Raw genomic sequence first — 11,929 nt, forward strand, 5'->3', positions numbered from 1 at the left:
CAAAATAAAAAATAAGCACACCAAACTGTTGGCAACAAAGAAATTAAACTAATTTATGAAGTTGTAAGAAAGCTGTTGAGAGATTGCATGTGGAGATTTATGGCCCACTAAAGCTGAGTTTAGCGGTTGGTACCTCTTAGCAGAACCAGTGCATGTGCAGCTTGATTTCGCTATACCAGCTTTTTGTGGCTTATTTTGGCCTTTTTTTAAATGCTCAAAACCCCACCTACTTGGTTTTTTCCATTTTCCTCTGCTTATAAATACCCACTTATCTTCATGCCTTTGAACAACAAACAGAAATTTGCTCAGTTTTGTAAAGTTAATTGGCAATGGCGGCTGAAACCTTTGCTTTCTCTCTTATTCTCTTGTGTTTCTTATTCAGTTTACAAGGCATTTTAGCTGATTATGGAGGGTGGCAGAGTGCTCATGCAACCTTCTACGGCGGTGGTGACGCTTCAGGAACAATGGGTAAGTGTTAGTTATTCTAAAAATTAGTAAGTACTTGAAAAAAATCTTCAGAAAATTAATTGATGTGTTTGAAAACTTTTGTAGGAGGAGCATGTGGGTATGGGAATTTGTATAGCCAAGGGTATGGAACAAACACTGCAGCACTAAGCACAGCATTGTTCAACAATGGATTGAGCTGTGGAGCTTGTTATGAAATGAGATGTGACGATGACCCAAGATGGTGTCTTTCTGGATCCATCATTGTCACTGCTACTAATTTTTGCCCACCAAATCCTTCTCTCCCTAACAATAATGGTGGTTGGTGCAATCCTCCTCTCCAGCACTTCGATTTGGCTGAGCCTGCTTTCGTTCAAATTGCTCAATACCGTGCTGGAATTGTGCCTGTGGCCTTTAGAAGGTAATTTATATTTATGAAAATTTTTACCTTAACTCAGTTGACTTTGAATATAACACAAAATTACGTGAATCTCATATTTTTAATAATATATGAATTTTATTATATATTTTATATTTTATATATTTCAATGAATCGATATTAATTAATAAATTTATTTTATATGTAAATTTCATAATTTAATTTTGATAAAATTTTATAATTATGTAAATTATTAATTATTATATTAAATTTATTATATTAAATTAGATATTTAAAAGTTGAATTTTTTTTAATTTTTTGAATTTTTGATATATAAAAGAAATTATTAAATAATGTGTCGGTGTATAAATATATATGGTGTTGGCAGGGTTCCATGTATGAAAAAGGGAGGAATGAGATTCACCATAAATGGTCACTCTTATTTCAACCTGGTGTTGATCACCAACGTTGGCGGTGCAGGAGATGTACACGCAGTTTCAATCAAGGGGTCTAGAACAGGGTGGCAACCCATGTCAAGAAACTGGGGCCAAAACTGGCAGAGTAGCTCTTATCTCAACGGTCAAAGCCTATCCTTTCAAGTCACCACCAGTGACGGTAGAACTGTGACGAGCTACAACGTGGTGCCTGCTGGTTGGCAGTTTGGTCAGACCTTTGCAGGAGGCCAATTTTAAAGATTTTTTTTTTCGAAAATTTGTATATTTACTCATTACCTGAGCTTCTTTGTCTAATAACAAAGGAGTATCGCAGGTGGCAAGCTGAGGTGGCTAAGTTAGCACCCGCTGGGCCTTCCGTTTTAATAGTATTATTTGAGCAATGTATTTATAGCAATAAAAAATATATATTTTTATACTAAATATAAGATTAAATAATTTTTTTTTCTTTAAGTTAATTTTTAGAATAAAATTAAATTTAATTTATTTTTCTTACATAATATAAGAGTTTGCTTTATTCAGATATATTTACATATAAATTTTATAATTTAAATATTCATATTTAAATATATAAAAAATTTATTATCCTTTATTAATCTCTAATAAGATATTTATACTATATATAAAAAATAAATAAATCTCATTTTTTTTTAATTAACTTTTGAATCAAAGTTAATCTCCGTCTATCTTCTCTATAATATATATTATTTAATATTTAAATATAATTATAAATTAAGAGTAAAAAATTACATATAAATTTTAATTATAAAATTTTCCTAATAAGTTAGACTTTGTCCGATGGAAAATATTCCGTTAATGAATTGGTTGATTTTATTTATTTTGTTTTCCTATGTATTTGCTTTGGCTTATTTTCTCTTAAGAAAAATTAGTAATTTCTTTTGCATAGAGTGTCTTTTATATATATATATATATATATATATATATTCATAAAATTATAATAATTTTATTAAAGATTATGTGTTATCTATGTCCTGTGTATGTTCTCTTAAAAACAATACTAAGTATTGTCCTTTAAAATTATTTTTCTTTCTAAAATTATTTGTAGAAAAATTAAATTTTAAAATTCCTTTGTTAGTATTGTCTTCTAAATCTTATTTTCTTCACAAATTTTTCAATTTTCTTTTAACCTATGGAATTTTAATAACTATTAATTGGTGGAAAATTTCCTTTAATTTTAATCACATTTTTTTATTTTTTAATAATTAAAATATAAAACTTTAGCTTATTTAATAATTATTTTAAAAATTCTTTTTTTATTTAGATTTTATCAGTCTTTAATGCCTAATAATAATAATAATAATAATAATAATAATAATAATAATAATAATAATATTTCGTTATCGTTATTTTTCATTAACCAAACTTATTTTCTCCATCGTTAGAAGAACAAAAATCTCCAAAACAAAAGAGCAAGGTGTCATTATTCAAATTCCCACTAGAATTTAGATCAATATAAAGCTTCATGATTAATAACAAGTCTAAATCGATAATCTTGACCGACTATACTTATATAACATGCTTAGATATATCAATTATATAAATAATTATATTTCCCAATTAAGAAAATCTTAGTTGATATTTTTTTACCTTTAAAGTGTAGCAAATAGGGAAATGTCGAGTTTGAATTAAAAGATAATTCACCTTTTTAGTGAGAAAGGAAAATAGTTACTTCTTATTGTATAACAATCAATTGTTTCTCGGTCCATCCGGCCTCTAATTAATACAAAATAATAATAATAATAATAATAATGAACATAACCCAACCATTCTAATATAAACCATAGCAAGTTCACAGGATAATTCAACTCCATCCTTTATCCAAATCCAATATTCATAAATGGAGAGCTCTACTTAAATCATTTTACGTCCAAAATATAGAGGATAAAAGCTTATTTTTGTCCTTGAACTTTTTATTCATGCCTAATTTTATCCATTTTTAAGTTTTTATCTAATTTACTAAACATTTTGATTTGAAGTCAAATTAGCCCATCCCCCTATAAAAGTAGTGCATAAGTTATTTTTTAAATATTTAATTAATTAATAAAAATATGGATTAATTACTTCCATAGGAGGAGTGGCTAATTTGAGCTTAAATCTAAATGTTTGGGTTAATTGGGCAAAAAATTTGAAAATGGGCAAAATTGAAAATGAACAAAAAGTTCAAGGGCAAAAATAAACTTTCGTCCAAAAAATATACAACACACATACAGCATATAATAGATTTGTAGACTCTAATTTATCTTTACAAAGAATTATGAGAGTTTATAAATATTAATACATACAAAAAGTTATACGTAAAATTTTATCACATGTGAACAATGAAAGAAGACTACTAAGAGATTTTAGAGAATAAGCATAGAAAAAGAAATCATTCATTTCTCATTGAAAATAGAATTACTGTAAATGTTGTTCTTATATACAAAGTTAAGCTTCTGGAATCTACACAACTAACTATACAACTAACTAGTCGAGCTAAGCATTGAGCTCTAAGCAAAAAGTAACAAACTAAATACTTCTTGTTTCTTGTGTCTTGCGTTGTGCCTTTGATTGCATTGTGCCTTTGATCCAATCTCGAGTCTTAGCCTTGTTTTGCTTGTGTTAGTGCTACGCATCATTTTACTTTACACTCTTCATGCGCACCGTTATGCTAAGCTCTGATATAGTTGGGCTGCTCCTCTGCATAAATTAGAAATTGAAATAACTTCAGCTAATTTTAGCTAACCATTGACTATACCATTATCATCCCTCTATAAGCTAAAGATTAGTGAGTGAGTAAAATCAACTAAGCCCAACTTGGATACAAATGATGGAACAATGGACAGCCAAGATATTTAATAAAGATGTCAGCTCTTGGATGTAACATGTTGAGGCTTGATAGATCCTTTCACCATTTGATCCCTTGCTACATGGCAATTAATATCAAGATGTTTGGTGCATGCATGGAATTCGAGGTTGGAGCAATGTGAATTACAACTCTGTTATCACAATAAAAGGGGATGGGGAGAGGAAATGGTAATTGAAATATTTGAAGCAAGTAAGATACCATGCTCCTGTACTCATCCTCTACAAAGGATCTACTGTAATACCCACTACTTTCCGACATCAAAATTTCCATTATAGATGATACACCTATATTATATAGATGTTTTTAGGCATAATTATATTGCATTTCATAGCATTTAGGTAGTTAATCACATGCATTCTAGTTAATTTTATTAGTTTTTGTTAAAGTAATTGATCTCCACTAAATTTTGTGTGTTCTGTATCTTTTCAGGTGTTTTAAAGGAAATCCAAGGCATAGGAATAAACTAGACAAGTTTGAAAAGAAGGCAAAGCAAGGCAAGTTGCTGCATGTAAGGAGAAAGCCAAACCTGTGTAACCTTTTAGCAGGAGAAAATTGAAGAAAGCATGAAGAGCCACAATACACAGGCTGTGTACTTTGACCTGTGTAAACCCTATGTGCCATGTGTAATCTTTTGCCTCCCATCAGAAAGAAGCCAAGTGCAGTCCAAAGACTTACACACCCCTAGTCCGTGTAGTATCACACGAGCCGTGTACTATGCAACAACCAGCTTCCTAATTTGATTCCAGCTCTAGTTTTCTCATGCTGAACAGACTTCTAATGCCCTTGGGACTCTAAAACATAACCTTAGGACACCTGTAACACCCCTCATCCATCTACAGTGTAGCCGAGCAAGGCGTGCTACATTCGGTGCCGGAGAACTCTATCTTATCTTACTTTATTCCTTTAATCATTTTCAAGTTATTATCTTTTAATATCTATTATTTTTCGACGGAGAAATTAGCAGAGTTTCCCCTATTTTATTAAATATTGACGTGATTCACTATTTACCTATTTGAAATTCAACAATATTTTCAAAATAAAATCTTATCCATACTAATCATAATTATCTCATCAATCATTCTCATAATTTTCTCATATTTCAAATCTCATCCATATATTTCAATTTCATAATTATTTCCATAAATTTCCATTCATACTTAATTCATGTGTAAAAATGTTCAAATTACATAAATTTACATGATTTATAAACTAATTACACAAGTTCATAATTTACATAATGTACAAAATATATAAAATAACTTATATGGGCCCTATCTACATGCACTGCTGAGGAGGTGACAACCTTGAATACTTCAGACATTTCAGCATATCAAAACTCCAAGATCTCTGTTTAATATATTTTTTTTTGGCTTTGCCTTCAGTACCTGAGCGAGGAAATAAATCCATCGCGCTAAGCATTTCTGCTTAGTGGTGTAATAATATAACAAGAAAATAATATACAAAGTACAGATGGAAATAAAACCTAATTTGCGTAATCAAGAATTATTTTCATTTCATATGGAATTCCTAATATTAATTATCTTTTGTCATATTATATTGTTCTTTGGAATCGCTTGTTTCCTAAATTTACTGTATTGATATACAAAATACGAAATATATTAGTATATTACATTTCTATTCATGTTTTTTCAGAAGATACAGTTGTAATTATTTATTTAAATGATATATATTTTACTAATCTTTTTATTCTTTCACTTAACATTTCCTAGGTGTTTGGATCATTTCACAGTAAATAAAATTTTAAAACTAATTCCAGTTTCTTTCTTATTCATTCATTTAATTCACATTATCCTTAACAAATTTTACTGCCCAAGTAACCTATGACAGGCTGACTAAACTGGATAACGAGTCGTTGGCACTGGACACCGCTGTGCCTCGGGCCGTCATACCATAGGACGCAGAACGTTAATCACGTATGCAATCAGAATGGCTAAAAAGCCATGATAATACATAATCGAGCATAAAAGCTAGGAGTGTGGGCATAAAGCCATGAGTGCGGGCATAAAGCCATGAATACAGGTATAAAGCCTTTCGCAGTACTGCTAAAATAATACCCTATTGGCATGCCAATCTATCTAATCTGACACATATGTATAGACAATACAAGGGCATATAATACCATTAAATGTTCATAAGTTTCATTATTTCATTATAGGTTCTAATTATAATTTCTAGTATTTTAATCTTTTTCATAATAGAAACATAAATCTCTAAGTTTAATATTTACATAATTTATGCATTCATCATAATTTATATAGTCATTATATTATCCATATTGATCACAATTCAAAACAATGCTTCACATGTACCATTGTATTCAAAACATTTTTCCTTTCTCATTTATACATTCGAAAATCTACTTATGTAACTAAAAATTTTATATTTCAAGTTGAATTACTAATATTTTATGAATTCTATTTATTATGGGCATATAAGCCCTAACTACCTATTCACATCAATTAGGTGACTTACTTTTAATGTTTCAAGCAATCCATGAACATTTCATGGATTTCAAATTTATGGCCTTAATTTCGTTCTAACAATTATGACTAAGATGCATAGTCCACATTTGTCATACAATTCTAAGCATTTAAGATTAGAATTGGTTATAAGTCTTCATCTTAATTTGCTAACCATTTTCATTACTATTCACCTTACTAGTCAACCAAAATGTTGACTTTTTCATACTTAATGGATATGTTAATTCTAATTACAACAAGATCCCACATTTTGAGTTTTACATTTATTAGTATTAATTGTCAATTGTAATTTAAAGTCCCCTAGATGCATTTCTAAATTTTCAATTTTGATTACCTAAGTTTACTGTTCTATTGGACAATTCTAGAGTGGAAACTGGGCTAACATTTCTTCATCAAAGTTGTTCCTTATTGTGTCTTCTTTAATTCCCTTTTTAAATCACTCCAATTGGAGTTTTGTAGCTCAAGTTATGGCCTAAATACCATAACTGGCCGGATAGGGCAGTACCCAGAATTTTTGGGCAAAATCCATTTTGGCAGTTTTGGTGTCCTGAGTTTGGTGGGCAATTTCATTAAGTTCTAATCAAAATTTGGAGTTGTGTCCTTCATGAAAGTTGTCCTAAATTGTCTAAGCTTTCTATTAATATAAACGTCAGGTTAATTGGACATTTCTATAGTGAGTTATGACTAAATGAATGAATATTGTTCATTTGGTCATTTTGCCCAGGCAGAATGTGTGTTGCCCGGATTTGGTCAATTTTTAGGGCATCCTATGTTTGGTTTCTGGACAGGGTTCCTTCATTAAAGTTGTGCCATTATGTGTCTAGTTTCATGTCTAATTGTCCTTGCACCAATTGAACCTACATAACCCAAGTTATAGCTGCCCAAACTTGTTGGACTCACATCCAGTCCTGCAGGTCACTCAAGGCAGCACACCCAACCTCAAATCCCAAGCTACAATTCACTTCAATTCCTCATTATACTCAGCCAAATGGTTACTAATTGACCATTAAAACTCCACTTAACATTAAAATGCAATAACCCTCAATTCATCACAAACCCTAATTAATCAAAGTCTCAATCTCATGCAACTCCTAAAATCCCCAACTCCAATCCTTATAAACACATCAATTGACATTAATACACAAATTTAATTGTAAGTAAATCATCAAAACCCTCACACTCTCTTAGCTACCAAAATTTGAAGTGGTCCTATCATGCATATTTTTCTTCTTTTTCCACAATTTCTAGTTGATTTTTTTTGCATCCTAACATGAAAACAAGAAAAGAGAGAGAAAGATAGCACTAACCTTTATGGAGAGATTTTCTCTCTTCAATTTCCTTCACTTTCTTTGGCTTTCTTGGCAGCCAAACACCTTCCCAAGTGGTGTAGACAAGTTTTAATGAAAGAGGTCTAAGGTTTTGTGGAGGGAAATCAATGAAAATTAAAAGAGATGAAGAAATTTTTTTCATGGAAGAGAGAGAGATGAGAGATTTCCGGCAATGAGAAGGAAATGAGGAAGATGGCTGTTTGGTTTTTGTTTTTATCTCCTTTTTAATAATTTTAAATATGCTTGTTGTGTTGTGATTGGTGGAGGCCTTCTTAATGACATCATGCGATGTCATAATTCTACTTTTCTTTCATTTTCTTTTTCTTTTTTTTACTACTCAATTTCAATTTAATTTTTAGCAATATTTATTCATATTTTATGTCATAATAATTATTTACTTAACTGGACAAGTCGGCCAAAAATCATCTCTGAAGACGAAATGATCAAAATGCCCTCCGTTTGGCTTATTGAGCCAAAATCGTCTGTACCGATCTAAAAATTTTTCTAAGCCTTTTCTTGGAATTCTAATGCCATATAAACCTCAATGACTCTTCTCTGGAGTCCCAAAAATTATTTCATAAATTTTTCCCTCGGTTTAGGACTTCTAGCTGCGAAAACCGTAACTTCCCTTTAGGTTACCCATCGCTAGGGCATCGACTCATTTAACTTGGTTGTATTTTATCTCTAAAATTTTTCTTACATTTTTCTTGTTAATATTTGAGTTAATTATGGCTCCTCACTCTAGTCTAAATATTTTTTCAGAAGTTCTAGCTATCCGGACCAATACCGATCACCGGAATAGTAGAATGTACAGAATTGCTACATTGAGGGTGTTACAACACCCAATATAAATACTAGAAGACAAAAAGTATAAAGGGAGAGACACCTTTAACAAAAGACTTCCAATTCAATTTTAACTTAGCAACCCTAGTTTTCCAAGCCATTTGAAAGGAGAACTGCATTAGCAACAAGGAGGAGATCTCTCAATCGTAGTTTCACAAGTCCAATGCTGTAGAATCTTTCTCTGGGTTCTTTTGTTTCAATTCTTCAGATTGGTTTTACATTCTTTGCCTTTAATTACATTATGTTTGTTAAACTCACCATGAGTGAGTAGTTTCTTTAATTTTGGAATTAGGAGAGTAGCACTTTTAATTTCTATTATGGATACACACTAAGTTTTATTTAATGAAATTGAGTTTTGTGCTTTGATTCAATATTATGCGTCCTTAATGCATGCTATATGTTGGTACCCACCTAGCTATGATCTAAGATACTAATTGAAGAACTGAAAGGTGAAGATCACTATTGGAAAATCAAGATCTTGAACCTAGGAAATCTAACCTAGAGATAGCTTGATGACCTTTGTGAAATTTCATAATTAATCAAATATCTTAAAGGGTTTAATTAAGATAGATCACCATGAAAGTAGGGTTCAGATTAATTAAAATACATCTTAGATGCATTGAAAGAGGATCTAGAATACTTTAGGATTAATTTCCTTTAAAGTGACAACTCTTAATCCATTAAATGAGCAAAGTTAAAACCATAACAGGGTTAAAGTGTGAAATCTTAATTCTGGAATTGTTTACTTCATAGAATCATTTAAATTCTAAGCTTTATTTTCTCTTACTTTTTAAAATTCTTAGCAGTGGTTTAGATTTAATTCCTTCATAACCTTCGGCAGTTTAAACAGTCAAAATTGTTATTTAGCTTAGTACTTACGCCTATAAATTCCTTATGAGAATGATACTGTACTCATCACTTTATTACTTGTTCGCGATCTGTGCACTTGCAGGGTTGTAAAATCAGCAAATAGTAGATGGGAAATTCTCATGAAACTTAGGGTTTTACGGATAAGGGAAATAGTGATAAGTTTTATATGCATGGTATGATGTGTTAAAAATATATTTAAGAATGAAAATGTTTTACCAAGAAAAGTTTTAAGTATTGTTTTTGGGCAGAAGGAACTTCAGCAGTCGAAGGTTGGACCTCCAGCAGCCGAAGGTTAGACTTCCAGCAGCCAAAATCCCTTTTACTATTCAAATGTCCTTTTGGACAAAATGGACTTCGACAGTCGAAAGTTGGGTTTTTGGTAGCCAAAAGTCCCCTCAATAGTAGGGGTATAAATAGCCTATTTCAGTTTAAATTTCAAAGAAAAAGTGATTTTTCCTCTCTGTCTCAACCTCTGTTGCATGCAAAAGATTTTCTTCCATCAAATTCAATTGATTTGAAGTTTTGAAAGATAGAAGTCTTATTGTTGGTTAGGGAGCTCAAGAGTTTAATATTTTTTGGAATATTGTCAAATCTCTCTCTCTCTAAGTTGGTTTTAAGGGAGAAAGCTATTTTCTCTTTTTCAATTGAATTTTTTTATATATTTTTAGTATATGGACATGGGTAAGAGAATGTACTTTTGGATTGCATGTGAGATTAAAGTAGTTTAAGCCTTTGATTTTGGGAGGGGCTGTTGCATGCAAATAGGGGTTTGATGTTGATTCTTTATGATATGTTCTTTTATGAAAATTTTGATAAGTTTAAAGAGTTTATAAGCATGGTTTGATTAGTTTTTGAAGAAAATTATGATAATTGACTTATATTATAACTTTGATGTTTTGATTGATGTTTGAGAGTAAAGCTTGATTTTTGGTTTTTGTTGGATGCATGTGGTTTTCAAGAGTAGTTTCAAGTTAAAGGATGTCTTAGGTATGTTTTTTAAAGGTTGGATCATGTTTTAAAGCTTGGATATGTGTTTTTAGTTGTTTTGAGGATGAGTTGCTACAGAATTTGAACTTGAGAATTCTAGAAATTCCTAGGTTTGGTTGCCAAAGACCATTACTTCAGTAGCTGGAGTGGCTACAGTCTCTGTGGAGATTTCTAGGTTCGATTGTTGAAACCCAGGACTTCGGTAGCGGCAGTCACCATTGCCCAAATATGGCATTTCAAGTTCAAGACTTTAGTTGCCAAAGTTGGTTCGCTAGCCTTAATTCCCCTTTTGTTTTATAGCTCTAAAACTTGTTTTTATAGTTTAAAAGGACCCAGAATAAGATGTTTAGCATGTGTATAGAGTTTTTGAGCTCCGAATAACTCTTTAGGGTCCAATGTTTATAGGATCAGACTTGAGGGACTTAGGGAGCTAAGGATCCAAGGATAGCAAATGTTCATATAAGGTGTTTGATAGACTACAAGAGGTGAGTAACACTAACCCTAATAAATGTAACTTATTTAATTGAAAGAATAATCATCCACATGCAGCATATCATTATTTATTAGGATGTATGTATTTAGAACATGAATATGTTACATTTGTGCATAATTATTATTGATGTTGATAGACATTGGATGCTCTACTGGTTTCCCCCATGATACAGTGTTATATGTTTATGATCATGTATGATATGATATGATATGATGTGGTAAGACCAGGTGAGGCCTAATAAGCTCCTGACTCACTATGTTTTAAGCGGAAGTCCTAAGGAGCCTCTATACGAGTCGGGCATATTGGAATTGTTATGTATTAAGTGGAAGTCCTGAGTAGCCTTTGTATGAGCCGGGCACATTAGATATGGGAAACCACTGGTGATAAGTCCATCTTATGTGAAATGTTTGTGATGTGAAAAACTCATAAGATTGATGTATTACATATGTATGGAATGAATAACATGAATAATTTATGTTTGGCTAGTTTACTCATTGAGTTCTTTGAAGTTTACCCCATTCCCTTAACCCCACATGCAGAGTTGCAGGGATAAAGGTGTCTTCGAGGAGAACTAGCAATAAGAGAGGTTGTAGTAAGTTTTATGTTTATTGAGTTTATAGAATGGACATGTTAATTATAATGGTTAGATATTGTACTTGGTTGTAAATAATTATACTATGTATTATTAAGTTAAGATATGCACGTATGCTTACCTTAACCTATAAGCACATTCATTAACTTTTCACGAATGTACAAAAGGAGTACA

The 11,929-nt window shown here is 31.3% G+C and overlaps 1 protein-coding gene across 1 annotated transcript; it reads left to right on the top strand.

Moving 5' to 3' along the window:
* Nucleotides 1–265: 265 nt before the first annotated feature.
* Nucleotides 266–1,698, top strand: LOC110648644 (expansin-A8). Its single transcript, XM_058131529.1, has 3 exons — nucleotides 266–468; nucleotides 553–865; nucleotides 1,212–1,698. Exons 1-3 carry the CDS (start codon nucleotides 330–332, stop codon nucleotides 1,513–1,515), a joined length of 756 nt encoding a protein of 251 aa, XP_057987512.1. The 5' UTR covers nucleotides 266–329; the 3' UTR covers nucleotides 1,516–1,698.
* Nucleotides 1,699–11,929: the final 10,231 nt, after the last annotated feature.

The sequence above is a fragment of the Hevea brasiliensis genome, chromosome 12, assembly GCF_030052815.1.
Source record: "Hevea brasiliensis isolate MT/VB/25A 57/8 chromosome 12, ASM3005281v1, whole genome shotgun sequence".
Classification (NCBI taxonomy): Eukaryota; Viridiplantae; Streptophyta; class Magnoliopsida; order Malpighiales; family Euphorbiaceae; genus Hevea; species Hevea brasiliensis.